The sequence below is a fragment of the Zophobas morio genome, unplaced genomic scaffold (assembly GCF_036711695.1).
Source record: "Zophobas morio isolate AGI-343-1 ecotype UQ-CSIRO unplaced genomic scaffold, CSIRO_AGI_Zmor_V1 ptg000023l, whole genome shotgun sequence".
Lineage (NCBI taxonomy): Eukaryota > Metazoa > Arthropoda > Insecta > Coleoptera > Tenebrionidae > Zophobas > Zophobas morio.
Window position 1 is genome coordinate 13,132,978 of NW_026972128.1, and position 15,218 is coordinate 13,148,195.

The 15,218-nt window shown below is 32.2% G+C and overlaps 1 protein-coding gene and 1 long non-coding RNA gene across 3 annotated transcripts; both read right to left on the reverse strand.

Annotated features, from left to right (window-relative positions):
• Positions 1-263: 263 nt before the first annotated feature.
• On the reverse strand, positions 264-1,577 carry LOC135134757 (uncharacterized). Of its 2 annotated transcripts, none has more exons than XM_064063587.1 (5): positions 1,451-1,577; positions 1,260-1,402; positions 1,147-1,206; positions 787-1,092; positions 264-737 (listed from the first exon to the last, which is right to left on the reverse strand). In XM_064063587.1, the coding sequence occupies exons 2-5, from the start codon at positions 1,326-1,328 to the stop codon at positions 459-461; spliced, it is 714 nt and encodes a 237-aa protein (XP_063919657.1). In that variant the 5' UTR covers positions 1,329-1,402; positions 1,451-1,577; the 3' UTR covers positions 264-458. The 2 variants fall into 2 exon arrangements, with proteins under 2 accessions (XP_063919657.1, XP_063919656.1); XM_064063586.1 differs by having other exon boundaries at positions 1,260-1,374; positions 1,451-1,576.
• Positions 1,578-11,838: 10,261 nt separating this feature from the next.
• On the reverse strand, positions 11,839-13,428 carry LOC135134359 (uncharacterized). The gene is made up of 3 exons (XR_010281290.1): positions 13,000-13,428; positions 12,599-12,943; positions 11,839-12,507 (listed from the first exon to the last, which is right to left on the reverse strand). It is a non-coding gene; the product is annotated as an uncharacterized LOC135134359 (long non-coding RNA).
• Positions 13,429-15,218: the final 1,790 nt, after the last annotated feature.

A 15,218-nucleotide genomic window follows, 5' to 3' on the forward strand; every position in this document is an offset into this window, starting at 1 on the left:
AAAATTGCCCTAATTTATTTATTTGTTGTTTACAGTGAAGTTAGCATTCAGTATCACTTGATGATCCATGGGAAATATATTTAATCTCGTTCCAATTTGTTTCTTTACAAATTTCAAATTTTTTTAGATTTACGAAAGTAGGACGTGGGCACCTACTAGCTATAGTGTCAGTACACCCAATGATGATACACTTACGAACAGATTGTTTTATTTTTTATTTATATTTACAGTTTATAAAGATAAAACAGTAATAAAACTTCCAGTGAAAAATAAATTTTTATTTAAGCATAAACAACAGAACAATACAACAGCTGCAAACCTACTATTGGAGTGGTAGCTACATTCTCAATCTTTCATCAGTGTAAGTTGTCGTAAAAGAAAAAACTTATTATTTTATACACACCCATGAAAGGTAAGATTGTAAATACCACCTCAACTGCTAAGTATATCTTTGATTGCTAGGAGGCCGGCAACTTTGGAATTTGTATAATGTGTCTGTAAAGATCGAAGGCCAGTCTCCTAAAACTTTTTGCAAGGGAAGTCAACGCATCTGTTGTGGGTTTGATGTAATATTTTGCCCCCAGTTTCTTTTTTAATGCATAATTTTCTGCTGCTTGTAGGCGACTGCAGTATGTTAAATAATTACGATCATTTGACATGCTTTTGTCAACCTTAGTCACTTGACCAAAACCAATTTTGACCAGAGATTCACCAACATTAATAACTCGTGTTTTGTTCTGAAAGCAAATATGTAAAATCTCAAAGTTGGTTTAAATTCATAATTACATTTTGAATCTGGGGTAATAGAACTTGGCACTGTAGAAACTTTTCTTGTTTTGCTATAGGAATGAACTTCACCTCATTACCAACTACGATGGTTTGTAACCAATTTAGACCAAATCCAAACACCTTCACTCCAGTTATTTTAACAGGTAACTGACCATTAGAAATTCCTGGTAGCGGGATAAGTGGTTTATGGTTTACCATAAGTACAGCTCCATTTGGGTCAATTCTTTCAACAACTCCTGTTAATTCTTTGCGTTCTGTTATAAACTTAGTAGGAATATCTGATGGTTTTCGAAATTTAGAAAACTTTAAAACAAACTTTAGTATAAGTTGCTGACATTTAAGGAAACATCAACTTACTGGGCGGACCTTCCTTATAGCAATTGTTAACCCCACCAAAGCTACGGAGTAACAACCAAGCTACAACAACAGATGATAAATAAACATAAATCCACGTTTTATAAGTGACTCACTTGAACACCTCGGTTGTCTTGCTCCAGTACATCAACAGTTCGGTTGACGATACTTTTTATTTCATCCATCGTTCCGATTAAATTTAATCAAGGAGTTCGAATTACATCCGCATCTCTGCCAAAAAATTAGGCTAATAATAAACCTTTTATTCTGTAAGAGGGTGATGTCATGGGCAAGCGTAACAACTTACGAACAAAAGGCCGTTCCAAGCGGTTGTACATCGTAAAAACTGTAAATCAACAATTTGACAACAGAAGTGTATTTCCACGACGTTGTGCGTGACCCGGTTACCTCCGCAAATTTAATTCAAGGTCCATACTACACATTGTCCATAAAAACAAAACGTTGAAAATCCATAGAGTGGCTATGCAACCCAAAAAACATGCAGAAATAATTAACAGTGTCACCAATGTATTAATTTTAATGTAACTATAATTAAAATAAAATGCTACCAACACAATTAAATTAATTTCCCTAACAAAAATCTATTTTCACCATTTAGTTTGTATGTATGTTACAGCTAATATCCGAAATCCGTTATTATGCATAATAACTAGACATTTTAGGAATTATGCGTAATAACTAAACTTGTCAGTTATTATGCGTAATAACTGAAATTTTCAGTTATTATGCATAATAACGGAAACGTTTGGGTAATATTGATAATAACTAACAGAGGAACAGGAATTATGCACAATATTTTCAAAAAAGCTACCCACTCTGCCTCCCTTTCCCCTACATATCACATGTACAGTTGATTTAAAAAAAACGGGACAAATTACAGTAACAGAAACTTCATATTCCCATTGCTTTTCATTGATCTATGAGAACCTGAATTGCTCATCTTGTCCCGTTTTTTGTGAAATCAGCTATTATGCATAATTTCTGTTCCTCTGTTAGTTATTATCAATATTACCTAAACGTTTCCGTTATTATGCATAATAACTGAAAATTTCAGTTATTACGCATAATAACTGACAAGTTTAGTTATTACGCATAATTCCTAAAATGTCTAGTTATTATGCATAATAACGGATTTCGGATATTAGCTGTAACATGTACACTACTAAAGAATAGATAGAGCCATATATGCAGCGGCAAGTTTCCAATATTGCAGTTTTTATTAGTTTGAAATACTAAGCAGAGATGTCAGGGACATTCATTCTAGAAAATTTACCACCTCATTTGATAACAGTCACCATTTTGTGTCACAAGTTTAGGAAAACTAAAAAAAAAAATTAATGTCATAGATAGCTACGAGTCAATCTAATATTTATCTTTTAAAAACTGTAACTGCACTAATAATTTGCCACACTTAATTCTAATAAATCGAATAAAAACAATTCAGGAGATTTGTATAAACAAACCAAGAGTAGGCTTTTGTTGCGAGTACACTTTGTCACTAAGTTTTGTCTGCAACTTTATCAGTATATGCACCCCAATTTTTATTTTAACATATAGAAATTATCCTACATAAAGAAACATTTGGAGAATCAGATCTTATTACTCCTAATATTTGTCTAAGAAACCGAATTTATTTAATGGATTGTCCTTTAGGGACGAAGAAAGTTCCGTCTAAATAACTGGGGACCAGTTTTCTTCTGTTGGGTAAAAATTAATTAGACCTGTATTCCATCATTTTGGCATGAATATGATCTAACTCCCACCCAACATTTTGTCAATATAATTAATTAAAAGACGTAGAATAAATATACTCTTGTTGCGTTGCATACTACAAATTAAAATGTTATCAACAATTAGTTGTAATCAAAAACCATATGGTTTCTTGTAAAGTGTAAAAAAAAAACGTTGCGAACTTGAGGTCGAATAATAATTTATAGTGAAAGAATAGTACATTATTAAGGAGTGATTAAAGTAACAGGAAATTATTTACTAAGGAAAGCGACTGTGGCATAATGGTTTCCGTGGTGAACAATTGCTGCTTAATAATTAATTAATGATATGAAGCGGTCTTTGACTTTGCCGAATATTTGGTTTTAGACTGTGACAAGGTTTAGAGAGCCCATAACTCGTATTTGACTATTCCAAACTAAGGGTTGGAACGGGTAGAATTTTTCACATTCAATTTGTGTCTTTTAATTACAGATATAAAGTAGTTTTCTGAAATCATTTTTGAACATGTTGTAGATAGTTATACGGGAAATGAAGTATTCAATTCCTCTAACAAAGTCAAACGATCCGACAGTAATCGAACAGATGTATTGCTGAAAAAATTGAACATCAACTAACCACTTTTATGAATTGTCGACGAACAAACAACTTTGGTACAACTAGATTCAATTAAATTCTAAGTTCAGGGACATTTGGACATTGTTGGTAATGATTTACCCAAAATTCAAAGTACCCCTTTAGTTAGTTTAGTTTAAAAAATTTCAAAAGAGCTGGAATAAAAGTGGCTTACGCTTTTGAATAATTTTGAAAAAGATTCAGAATTCAGCTGGAATAATTAATAATATTGAATATAAACACCTGTTTTAAATTTGTAGAGGTGTGTAATTTTCTAGATGTTTTAAAATCTATGGAAATACTTAAAAAGAAAGATAATATATTTTACATTGATTGTGATCAGCCAACGTTATTTGTTTCTTATACAGAATTAGGTAACATTAGCTACATTGGATGCAAAGGACCAAATGATTCTACTTTTTCCCTCTACTTATTAATGGTTCAAAACCAAACTTCATATGAATCATTCATTTGGAAATTGTTGATATAGACGTTAAAAGGACTTCCCCAATGTTTTCATTTTGAGAGAATTGAAAATTTAAATAAAACAAAATGATGTCAGGACAAAACTTTATAATGAAAGATATAAGAGTAATAAAAAATAAAATCGCAAAATCAAATTCATAAATTATCTAGGAAAGTAAATTTGTTTGATAATACTTTAGGGGCAAGGTAAGTTCTGTCTAAATAATTTTATTCCATTTTTTTAGCTGTCATGTAATTGTACAAAATTCATTATAAACACTGCAAGGGTAGATGTAGATGAAAAGAAGGCTATCAAAATAGTTAACAATAACATGTAGGTACGGAATAGGTAAAATATGTTGGTGTGTTTACTTTAAGAATGTACTAAATCACACTCCAATAACTAACTAACGCTAACATACACACGATTTCGTGAATGTTCTGTTTAATTTGTTTATTATACATAGTTTCACCTTGGGCAATATTTCATTTTTTTTTTGTCTGCTCCCTATTTTCTGTTTTTATTTAGACTTAATATAATTAATGCATATATTTACAATACCATAGTTATTACAGGTAGTCATGGTTTGATTGTGAGACGCCAAGCCTTTGATTTAAAATAGAATGTGATGCAATTGGAAGAATTGCCTGTATTATTGAAATGTGTAATTTGTAGATAATCATTAATCATTTTAATTAAAAAAAAAAAAAAACTTACGTAAATCAGTTGATAAATGTCTGTGAAATAATTTGGTAAAATACTCTTCACACGATAATAACGACGGAGTCATCATCTGATGGGAAGAGAATTAAGCTTGTGGAGACAATAGAGGGAATAATTTTATTTGAAAATGCAATACCGAGTTCGAAACCCGACAAAGCAGAAGCACATTAAAAACAATGCCGGTAAAAGCCGTAGTTGCTCCTGATAGCTTTTATAAATCAGAAGTGGGATCGAGACAAGAACCGGGCCTATTACAATATTTCCTGTTTTCAGACACGATAATTTAAAGGAGCTTAGTTTTTGTCCGGATCGCTTTTGGATCTTTACATCGTCTAACGAAGCGAACTATCGCTGAAAATGACATCTGCCTGCGGTAGGGTCCTTCCATGGCCCACTGAGAGAGATTGTTATTATTACGAACGCGGCACACTAGATAGCGAAGCGGCGACAGACGATTTTAGCTCTTAAAGCGGCTGAACTTACAATGTATGGGACAGTAAAAAGGAATAGCAAGTTTTATGGCTGTATGATATTCGATATTGCGTCCTTATGTGTTTTTGTTATGGTTTCGGCCGGTTCTCGATTACAATTCCCTGGATATTGGATTGTTTCGTTGTTATTTTTGGGTTGTGGAGTTTTTGTTGCGTACTCGAACAACTTCTTCTGTTCTGTAAATTGGGGACCATAACTTTTCAAATAACAAATGCGTCGTTGCGGCAACGAACAATAAATTGTTTCCAACATTTTTCTAACCGTATTTTTACGCTTCAATTGAAAGAGAAAATTTATTATGTTCTTCACCGAAAGGTAAATTGCAACGAGTTGGATTTTTATTTTGCTTCGCTGGTATGGGCTCGATCTCGACGGTTTTTTATTCATTTTTATACATTCGCGCAGCAGTAATTAACAGGAATAATAAATTAACCCTCACATCATTTATCAAACTTTATTTTCGCACTCCAATTAATAATAATATTTGCACTTTATACTTCTACGCATTTAGAGGTCAGTGAGGGTTATCCGACATACTTACTTTGATTTACTAAAGGCGTTGGTAGATTTAGTTTTTTTGTTTTGTTTATTTATTTCATTCCATAGGAAGCAGTGGAGAGTGGACGGACATAAATTGAAACCGTCAAACTTGTAAATAATAATACATACTGAAGTGCGTTTTTTTACATGCCAATGAAATATAAAGTTGCGTACTAGTTAATCGAAAAATATTAGATAACATAGACCGCACGGATGCGAGATAAGGAATAAACCGCCAGTGCAATGGTGCAGTTGAATCTCCTGTCGGAATGATTAGTCTTCGGACGGGTAATTCTAGTGTACAAAAAAAGATTGATTTTTCTTTCAAATTCACACAAATCCAGTGGCATCTGGAGAATTTGTTAGATATAAAACGGCATTTCAAACAAAAAACAAAAAGTTTTATGGAGGAAAATTTTGAAAGAGTAATAATAGCAATAATTGTTAACGTACATAACTTAATTCCAGTTTAGTTACTTAAATTGTAACCTACAATAACATGTTATCAATATACAAATCTTATAATAACTCTTATAAACCGTATTGTTTCCAACCAATTTCAGTTATTTATGCATCGTTATAACAAAGTGATGGTATACACAAGTTCGTAGAAGCTAACTTTAGCACATAATAATGTATATTTGAAAAATATTTCAAAAATTGTCTTTAAAAATGCTCGGGTGTGAGATATAATCTAAAAAGGTAATTTCTGGAGTCTCTGCATTCGTCAAATTATAGTGATATCCACATAGTATGTTTAGGTAGATGATACTAAAAGTATCAAAATAAATTAGTAACCAACAGTTTGAGATGCGGATGAATTTTATTAACAAAGAGGAGATACTACTTGATAATTCGCAGTTAAAGCAAATATGTAAAGTCAGCTCATTATTTCTATAAATATTTCAAAAAGTTATTGAAATGACACCTAAACTGCATCTGTTTTCCTTGGGTTTTCTACAAAGGTTCAAAGGTAAATTCATTCATGAAATATTAAGCAGTGTTTCATACATTGTTTAATCAATGTCGGTTGTCTACCAAAAAAAAAAGGGGAATTTGCGAGATACTACCAGGCAGCTGGCTGTGAAGTTACACGAAAATTCTGCCAAAGCGTTCGAAAACAAAAGCACATTTACCTTTAAAACAAATAAAAATCGGATGGTTTTTCCAATAACAAACCTGTTGGAATTTTTAAAATTTGTTGCCTCTTTTTTTTTAATTGAACTTTTATTTAAAAATTAAATATGACGTAAAAAGTCTAAATTGTAATATAAAATACTAATAAGCTAAGAAATATTATTTATCTTGATATTTATTTTAACACAATCACTAATAAGCTTGATCAAATTTGATGTCATAATGTGGAACCCAACTAGAACTTTATATTCAAGTCTTGATCACACCAAGGCAAAATTGGCATATTATTCCACAGGCGAGTAATGACGGCGATTACTCACGAGGATGACGTTTGCCACACCAGCCGTAGGGCAGTGTGGTAAGTCAACTGCTAATAAATCGTAGTCGTTTTTGATGCTTCTAAAATGTCTCGAGGCGTAGACATTTCGTCATCTTCACAACCAGAAAACATTTTAACGCAACAAGCAAATTGTGAAAATAGATATTTCATATGTTTCAATAAGCAACAATCATAGCGACAGGAATCCAACACATACTCAACGAAACAAATGATGGTAATCCCTAAATAATATCATTAGATACTCACAGCTGATTAGCATTAATTGTCAAAAAGCAGACATTTAACCAATACGAGTATTCAGAAAAATATCTAGAATCTATTAGCTGGAAAATCTCTAGATACCTATTCACTGTATGCGACCTAATTAAGAATTAAACTCAAAACCAAATGTATACGTACTTAAATCTTTAGCAACTCATGTATTAGAACGTCACCAATTTTATAAGGGAAAAGTATATTAATATGTTTATTTGAATATATTACAGTAAAGCATTTCGTCTTCACTACTTCAAAACAGCTATTGTACTGCCTTGTATAGGGTCGAAGTAGGTCATGGAAGCGTGTCGCCTATCACTTTATGTGGATTTAGTAAATGCCCAAGGACTCACGACAAATACTACACGCATCTGTATAACTGGTTGCCTAAATGCTTCATATCTTATGTTCTTAAAAAATAAACGTACAATAAACTAATTCATTGTGGTCGAACAGCATCGGCACTGTGTTGAAAATGTTCACCATTTTGCTCAAGGCACATGTTCACTCTCTTTTTAATTTCAAAAATGTTTTGTAACATCCTTTCATCAATGCGTTGGTCCCATTGTTCAATTTCATGCTACAACAGGAACTTCTAACTGCTGAGACAATCTTGTCAACAACTTCCTCAGATACTGAAAGTCTTCCAGAAGATTTCCCTTTGTTGACACTGCCAGTTCGAACAAATCTGTTGATTACATATCTGTCAACCTCTAATGATGTTTCGTGAATTTGCAAATCAGGGTATTTGCCAGATATTCTTGTTTACAAGCGGTTACAGGATACACCCATTCTCCGTTTACGAATGTCCCATTGCGATAATAAGACATAACAATGAAGCAAGCACCAAAGTTTTGAAAGCGACTGTTTTGTCGTTTTGAGCTTGGATCGACGAAAATTACTGTAATTCACACTTGAAAACGTTAAAAGAATAAAAGCGAAGACTTTAAATGACAAGTTACAAATGACACAAATGACAAAATAATTAAAAAAAATAGAACGCAAATTGGGCCCACTCCCGTTTTCACGGGGTTATGTCCAGAAAAAATGAAAGTTTTTTTTATGAAAAAAAAAAATAAATAAGATTGTCGAACTTCGAGAAGTTGACGGTTTTTCTCAAAAAATTGAAAATTCTCATAGAACCTCACATCAATGCTTTTTTTTTAATTTTTTTCAGAAAAGTTCATTTTAAAGACAAACATTTTGAAAGAAAAACGTCCCGATAACTCAATTTTTGAAAAAGTTACAGTTTTTTAAAAAAAGAGCCTTTTTTTAATTCATATTTTTTTGATTGGATAAAAAAAATTAAAACAATTCTCAGAAACGTCTTTAGTGGGGTAGAAAAAAATATAAAATTTCGGCAAAATCGAAAGGGGTCGGGTTCAACAGTGGTCGATTTGGCATGGAATTACCCAACTTGCACAATGCAATTAATTAAATTCTTAAAACGGAAATGATAAAAAACAATAAAAAGATTTCCTTAATAATAAGGTGCTGTGTGCTTCTTATGATATCAGCAGCTTAATTCTTGATCATTAAATAGAAATGTGGATGCCATATGCGAAAAGAAAAAAATAAGCGATGTTTGGAACCGCGTTCTTAAATATACGAATTACATATAATTTGATACCAGTTGGAACAGGCTGTATATTATAGGGCCGCTAAATGGTGGTTAAAAATATGGTAACAGTAATAGTTATATTTACTAAAGTTACGAATCATCAATAAATAGAAGTTTATAGAAACTTTTTGTTTTACCTAGTGTATTAGGTACTTTGTCCTAATTTCCCCTATATTCTACAATAATGAATCAATTCATAATATAACCGATAATTCAACCCAAAACAAAATAATGCGCTACTCTTCTCAGAATTTTATTGATTAAGAAATATATCCAATAATAATTACAAATAAATAAAATATCCACCGTTATTTTGAAGACACTGCCTTAATACATCATTCTTAGATGACAAATGACGAATATTGCCATTCATCATGCGAAACTTGAAGAATCTTTATTTATATCAAACGATACTTCACTACTTTTTTCACGTGGTCATAAATCATTGTCGTTGTAATGTTCTTTTAAAGATTTCACGTTCACCATCTTATCGTAAAGTCTAACTCGTTGCCTTTTAATTTTTAATAATTATTACTTTCTTCTTTGCAATTAGTCACGATTATCTCCTTCCTTTAATCCAGCAAGTGCACTTATCATTCATCATATCCACTTTATACTAATTTGTTGATCGAATTGATTCATTTCAGTCAGGTGCGCCCGTTGGCATGGAACGGTATAATGAAAAAACCGAAGCATAACGAACTTAATTCCACAGCCTCATACAAACTCTCTACTCTTCAGGGTAACATTAAATATCAAAGGGTCCATCTAGAGTCTAGACCACGGTACAGTGATTACATACTGCGAATACCGGGTTTCAATTCCCTCCAATCTATCTAGCTAAAAACTACGTGAACCATGTCACTTTCGGCTCTTTAATCAAATGAAATGACACATCAATCGGCGCACTAACAAAGTACCGAGTATAAAAAGCGATCAGCGCAGTACATTATGTATGAACGGTCTAATAACGCTGGGTGAGTGCCCTGTCTGCTGCGAACTTCGATATGTTATCAAAACCACCATGTGTGCTACATATTTAAAAGCTCAAAGCTTATCGAAATTGCTATTGGACTGGGACGAAAACAAAATGCAGAACAATCAAACCGTATTATGCAGTCACTAAAATTTGTCGGTTTAAAATAAAGAAATCAGTTATTACTTACTGAAAGTTTACAAAATTGGTAACATGTAAATAAACAAATTTATATAAATTTGGCTCTTAAATATTAAAATATTTCAGCTAGCTTAATTGCAAGTTAGTCTAATTGGTGTAATTTTATTTATCCAAGCTGATAAAAAACAAAGAAATATGTTAAAGCCGGAGTGGTAATCTTCAGTAAAAGCAGGGCTTGTATGTTTTTGTCTGATGTTCTTGGCTACAACTTTGTTGTGAATTGCAGACGTATTACGTTAAAGCGCAGAAGGTTTATTCGGGGTGCTTCGTTCTGAGACTTACCCCCATCTCCAACATTTTTAATTCAGTAGAAAAGCTAAGATTTTGTTCTCCTAAAAGAGACTACAGTTTTGAAATGATCATATATTTTTTAATTATTATTTTAAGAAGGATGAAAACCATAAAAATCAAGGTATCCTTTGATGATTGAACAAATAAAATTCCAAAAATTGGTTGAAGGTTATTTCGACAGAACTTCCCTCGCCCCTGAAGAGTAGCCCGACCAATTTGAAAAGTTATAAAAATTGTTGCGATTTTTGTTTTATTCTAACAACTTCTATACAGTAAAACCAGCGGCGTAAATAACACTCTCGCAAGTTTTTTAACCTGAATTCTCAACTCTTCAAATTTTCTTTTTTTGTTTCTTCAATTTTTCGAGGTTTTAAGTTTAAATTTTTCAATTTTTCAAATTTTCCTACTTTTGAATTTTTAATTGAAAGAAATAAGTCGACGCCACATATGTATATGGATAATTTTACTAAAGTTTGCTTACATGTGTCGAGTATATACAGGGTGCCGCATCCAAGTCTGGATATAGGGAATTAACATGTGAATTGGTTTTTATTTTATAATATCTCCCCAGATCACTTTAAAGCTATTATTGAGTGATGCCTTTGTAGAGGTCGAAGAGGGCTATCGGCCAGTATTTTTTTCAAATCGTTGCATCGCGCTCATTCACTGTAAAAAGGTTTTAAAAATCGTATTTTGAAATTCGCGCCCGATCCGATTTGTCACGAAATGTTCCGTCGCACCGTCGAATTTCGGCGATCGCGTCTTTGGAATATCCATGCAAAATTCAAATGTCAAAGTGAAATTAGAAATTATTCTCAGAAATCAACGAACAACTCAAACTGAATTATTTTATCCAGTGTGATGATTATTGTAGGTCAGTTTAAACGAAATAAATGCACAAACTGTACAAAATATTTTATTAGGTTATGCTATGTTCTACTGCGATTAGATGAAAAAGCGAGGGCCTGCTTGTTTTTCAACGGTTAATTTAATTAGTAGGTAATTTGGGAAATTTTCACACTTTTTTTTCGAATCACTAAAGATTGGAAGTCAATTGGGTTTACATTCGTTAAGCAGGGCTGGAATTTTTGCCACCTGGAAGCATGTTCGTTACAAGAAATTTTTGAGAGAGAAATGTAGAACATTGACTCATCAACATTTTAAAGTATTTTTCTCTATTACGAATGTGTTTTGGGATTCAGAAACTTTTGTGTTACTGTTTTATTTGTTTATTGTGTTAACAACAACAAAAATAAAAATAATATTTCACAAAACAAAGTTACATTTATTTTCAAAGGTGATAAAAAGTAAATAAAATCAGGTGGGCACAACGTTTTCTAGGGATCTTAAAGAGATGGGATAGAAGAGTTTCAAAAAGCATCATGACAAAAAATTGAAGCCCAAGGACTACTTCTCACGTAGGGAGTTTTACGAAGGAATGCTTAAGAGAATCCAGGCTGATGGAGAGTTTTTGAGGAACATTTGTTTTACTGACGAATGTTCATTTGGTCTTAACGGAAGTTATAATCGTCAGAACGATCAAATTTGAGCATAACACAACCCTCACGTGGTCCATGACTATCGTTATTAATGGCGTGCAACTGTCAGTGTCTGACTGGGGCTTCTAGGACATCATGTCATTGCACCTCTTTTAATCGAATCTAGATTGAATGCTCAGAAGTAGGACAATATGCTCGCTCAGCAAATACTTCCTGGGACTCGAAGGGTGAGGCATCTGCAGCAGGTCTTTTACATCCAGGACCAAATCTCCAGCCATATAGCTCGCATAAATGTTCTTTATTTGAACCAGTATTTTCCCGCAATGTTGGAATGGAAAGTTTGCACCGCCCCATTGGTCTGTGCATTCGCGGGATCTAAATCTCTGGGAATTTTTTCTTTTGAGATTTCTTCACGACCATCTGTATTCAAACAATACCAGCTATACAAACAGAGACGCGCTGAAACAAGCAGTCCAACAAATATTGTCTTCAGATTGCAACGCAAATGCTGATCAACAAGCGTAGAAGTTTTGAAGATCGGCTTACTTACTGTACAGCTGCTGAGAGCAGTCTTTTTGAGCAATTCTTGAAAATAGTGCAATACTTCTCCAGATTCGTACAATATTTCATTACTTCATTCATCAACAATTGTTAAGTTTTGTTATTTGTAGTTATCTAAATGGTTCATTAAAAGGTTCTCTTCAAAAGCACCAGCTGTTTTGATGGTAAATCTTATCATCACACAATAAGAAAAGCGGGCCCTCGCTTTTTCATCTAATCGCAGTAGAACATGGCATTTTAATGAGATTTTAGTAATAAAGACTCGACCAGCACCAGCAACATAACCTAATAAAATATTCTGTGCAGCTTGTGCATTTATTCCGTTTAAATTGACCTACAATAATCGACATATTGGATAAAATAATTCAATTTGAGTCGTTCAGTGATTACTGAGTGAGGCAGCGCGAGTACATTCCTAGCTTGAGGGCTCCTAGGACATGTTACAATCCTGCCGATGGGGTTTTGAGGAAGACCAGCTGCTCGAAGTCTTCATCTCGGGCTTTTTGGATGCGGTCTGAGTGTAGTTCGAGATGGCTCGTTTGACGGGGTCGCGCACTATGACGAATGAATGGATCAATTTGTGCATTTATTCCGACTAATTTGTCCTACAATAATCATCACACTGGATAAAATAATTCAGTTTGAGTTGTTCGTTGATTTCTGAGAATAATTTCTAATTTCACTTTGACATTTGAATTTTGCATGGATATTCCAAAGACGCGATCGCCGAACTTCGACGGTGCGACGGAACATTTCGTGACAAATCGGATCGGGCGCGAATTTCAAAATACGATTTTTAAAACCTTTTTACAGTGAATGAGCGCGATGCAACGATTTGAAAAAAATACTGGCCGATAGCCCTCTTCGACCTCCACAAATGCATCACTCAATAATAGCTTTAAAGTGATCTGGGGAGATATCATAAAATAAAAACCAATTCCCATGTTAATTCCCTATATCCAGACTTGGATGCGGCACCCTGTATATTAAGCAGGAAAAATTGAGTATTAAAAACACAATTAGTGAACACTTACCATTTATAGAAAAATAGAATTTACATTATATATTTTATGAATGACAGGTAATGGCTACCTGCTCCATAGTTATGTGAAAGAGAGAATACATAGAATAAATAAAGAATAAACCAATAATAAATTAAAGGGGTTGTAAGTAGCTATGAGGAGAAAAACTCAATAATTATATAAATTGCATACAAATATTTCACAAAATTAATGAGAGAAAAAAAAATGTAACTAAAAGGTAGAGCACAAACTGACAGATCTTGGTACTAATATAGAATAATATGGTCAGACAGAAGGGTGGACAAAGGAGTGTTGAAACAAGTTTGTTCATTAACGCAATTTAAATTTGTATTTTTGGCAGCTTTATAGATTTCTAAAATTTCGAAAAATAATTTTTTTAATTTTTCAAATTTTAGATTTTGTAATTTTTCGATTTTTCAATGTTCCGATTTTATATTTTTTTGTTTTTCAAGTTCAATTTTGCAATTGTTTATTCCTTCGACTTCACGATACGCAATTTTTCAGTTTCAGCTCTTAGATTTTTTAAGTTTTCGTTTTTTAAATTTCAGATTTTTCAGTTTCTCGATTTTTCAATTTTTCGTTTCTTCAATTTTTTACTTTTGCGAATTTTCTAATTTTCATTTTAAATATGTAATAATAATTATAATTTTTGAAATGTTCCACTTTTTCAAGTACTATTGGATTTTAAATCTTTTTCAATTTTTCAATACTTTTTAAATTTTTCAATGTTAAGATCTTTGAGTGTTGCAGAATCTCAACTTTACAATTTGGACGATTCTATAATTTCTCGATTTTACATTATTTGGGTTTTCCAATTTTTCGGTTCCATCATTAATTTTTTTGTTTTTAAGTTCTTTGATTTTTAGTTTTTCAATTTTTGAGTTTGTCGTTTCTTCAATTCTTCGATTTGCGGTTTTTCGTTTTTCCATTTTATCAATTTTTAAATTTTTGGTTTTTTAAGTTTTTCCATTTTAAAAAAAAATGGAAAAATTGCCAAATTGTAAAATAGAAAAATGAAAAATGAAAGAAACGAAAATGTAAAAAGTGAAAACTTTAAAAAATCTAAAAACTGGAAATCAAGAACTTGAAAAATTGACGAAACGAGAAATTCAAAAATCGAAAGATTAAAATTGACAAACTTAAAAACCAAAAAAGTGCAAAATATGTATTGAAATCGAAAAATCGTATAACTGGGAAGTCAAAAATTACAAAATTGAGAAATTTTAAAAATGGAAAAACTAGGGATTGAAAAATCTAAGATTGAATAAACGAAAAATTATAAAATTGAAAGAAACATTGAAAAAATAAAGAAACTAAAAATACGAAAAATTGTGATATAAAATCGGGAAAATGAAAAATAAAAATCAAGGACTTGAAAAATTGTGGAAATGAAAAAATTAAAAACTGAGAAACGTAAACAGAAAAGTTGAACAATTGAGTAAACGAAAAATTATAAAATCGAATGACACATTGAAAAAATAAAGGAAACGAAAAAACGAAACATTGTGGCATAAAATCGAGAAAAGGAAAACTGAAAAAGCGGGAAAATGAAAAATAAAAATTAAG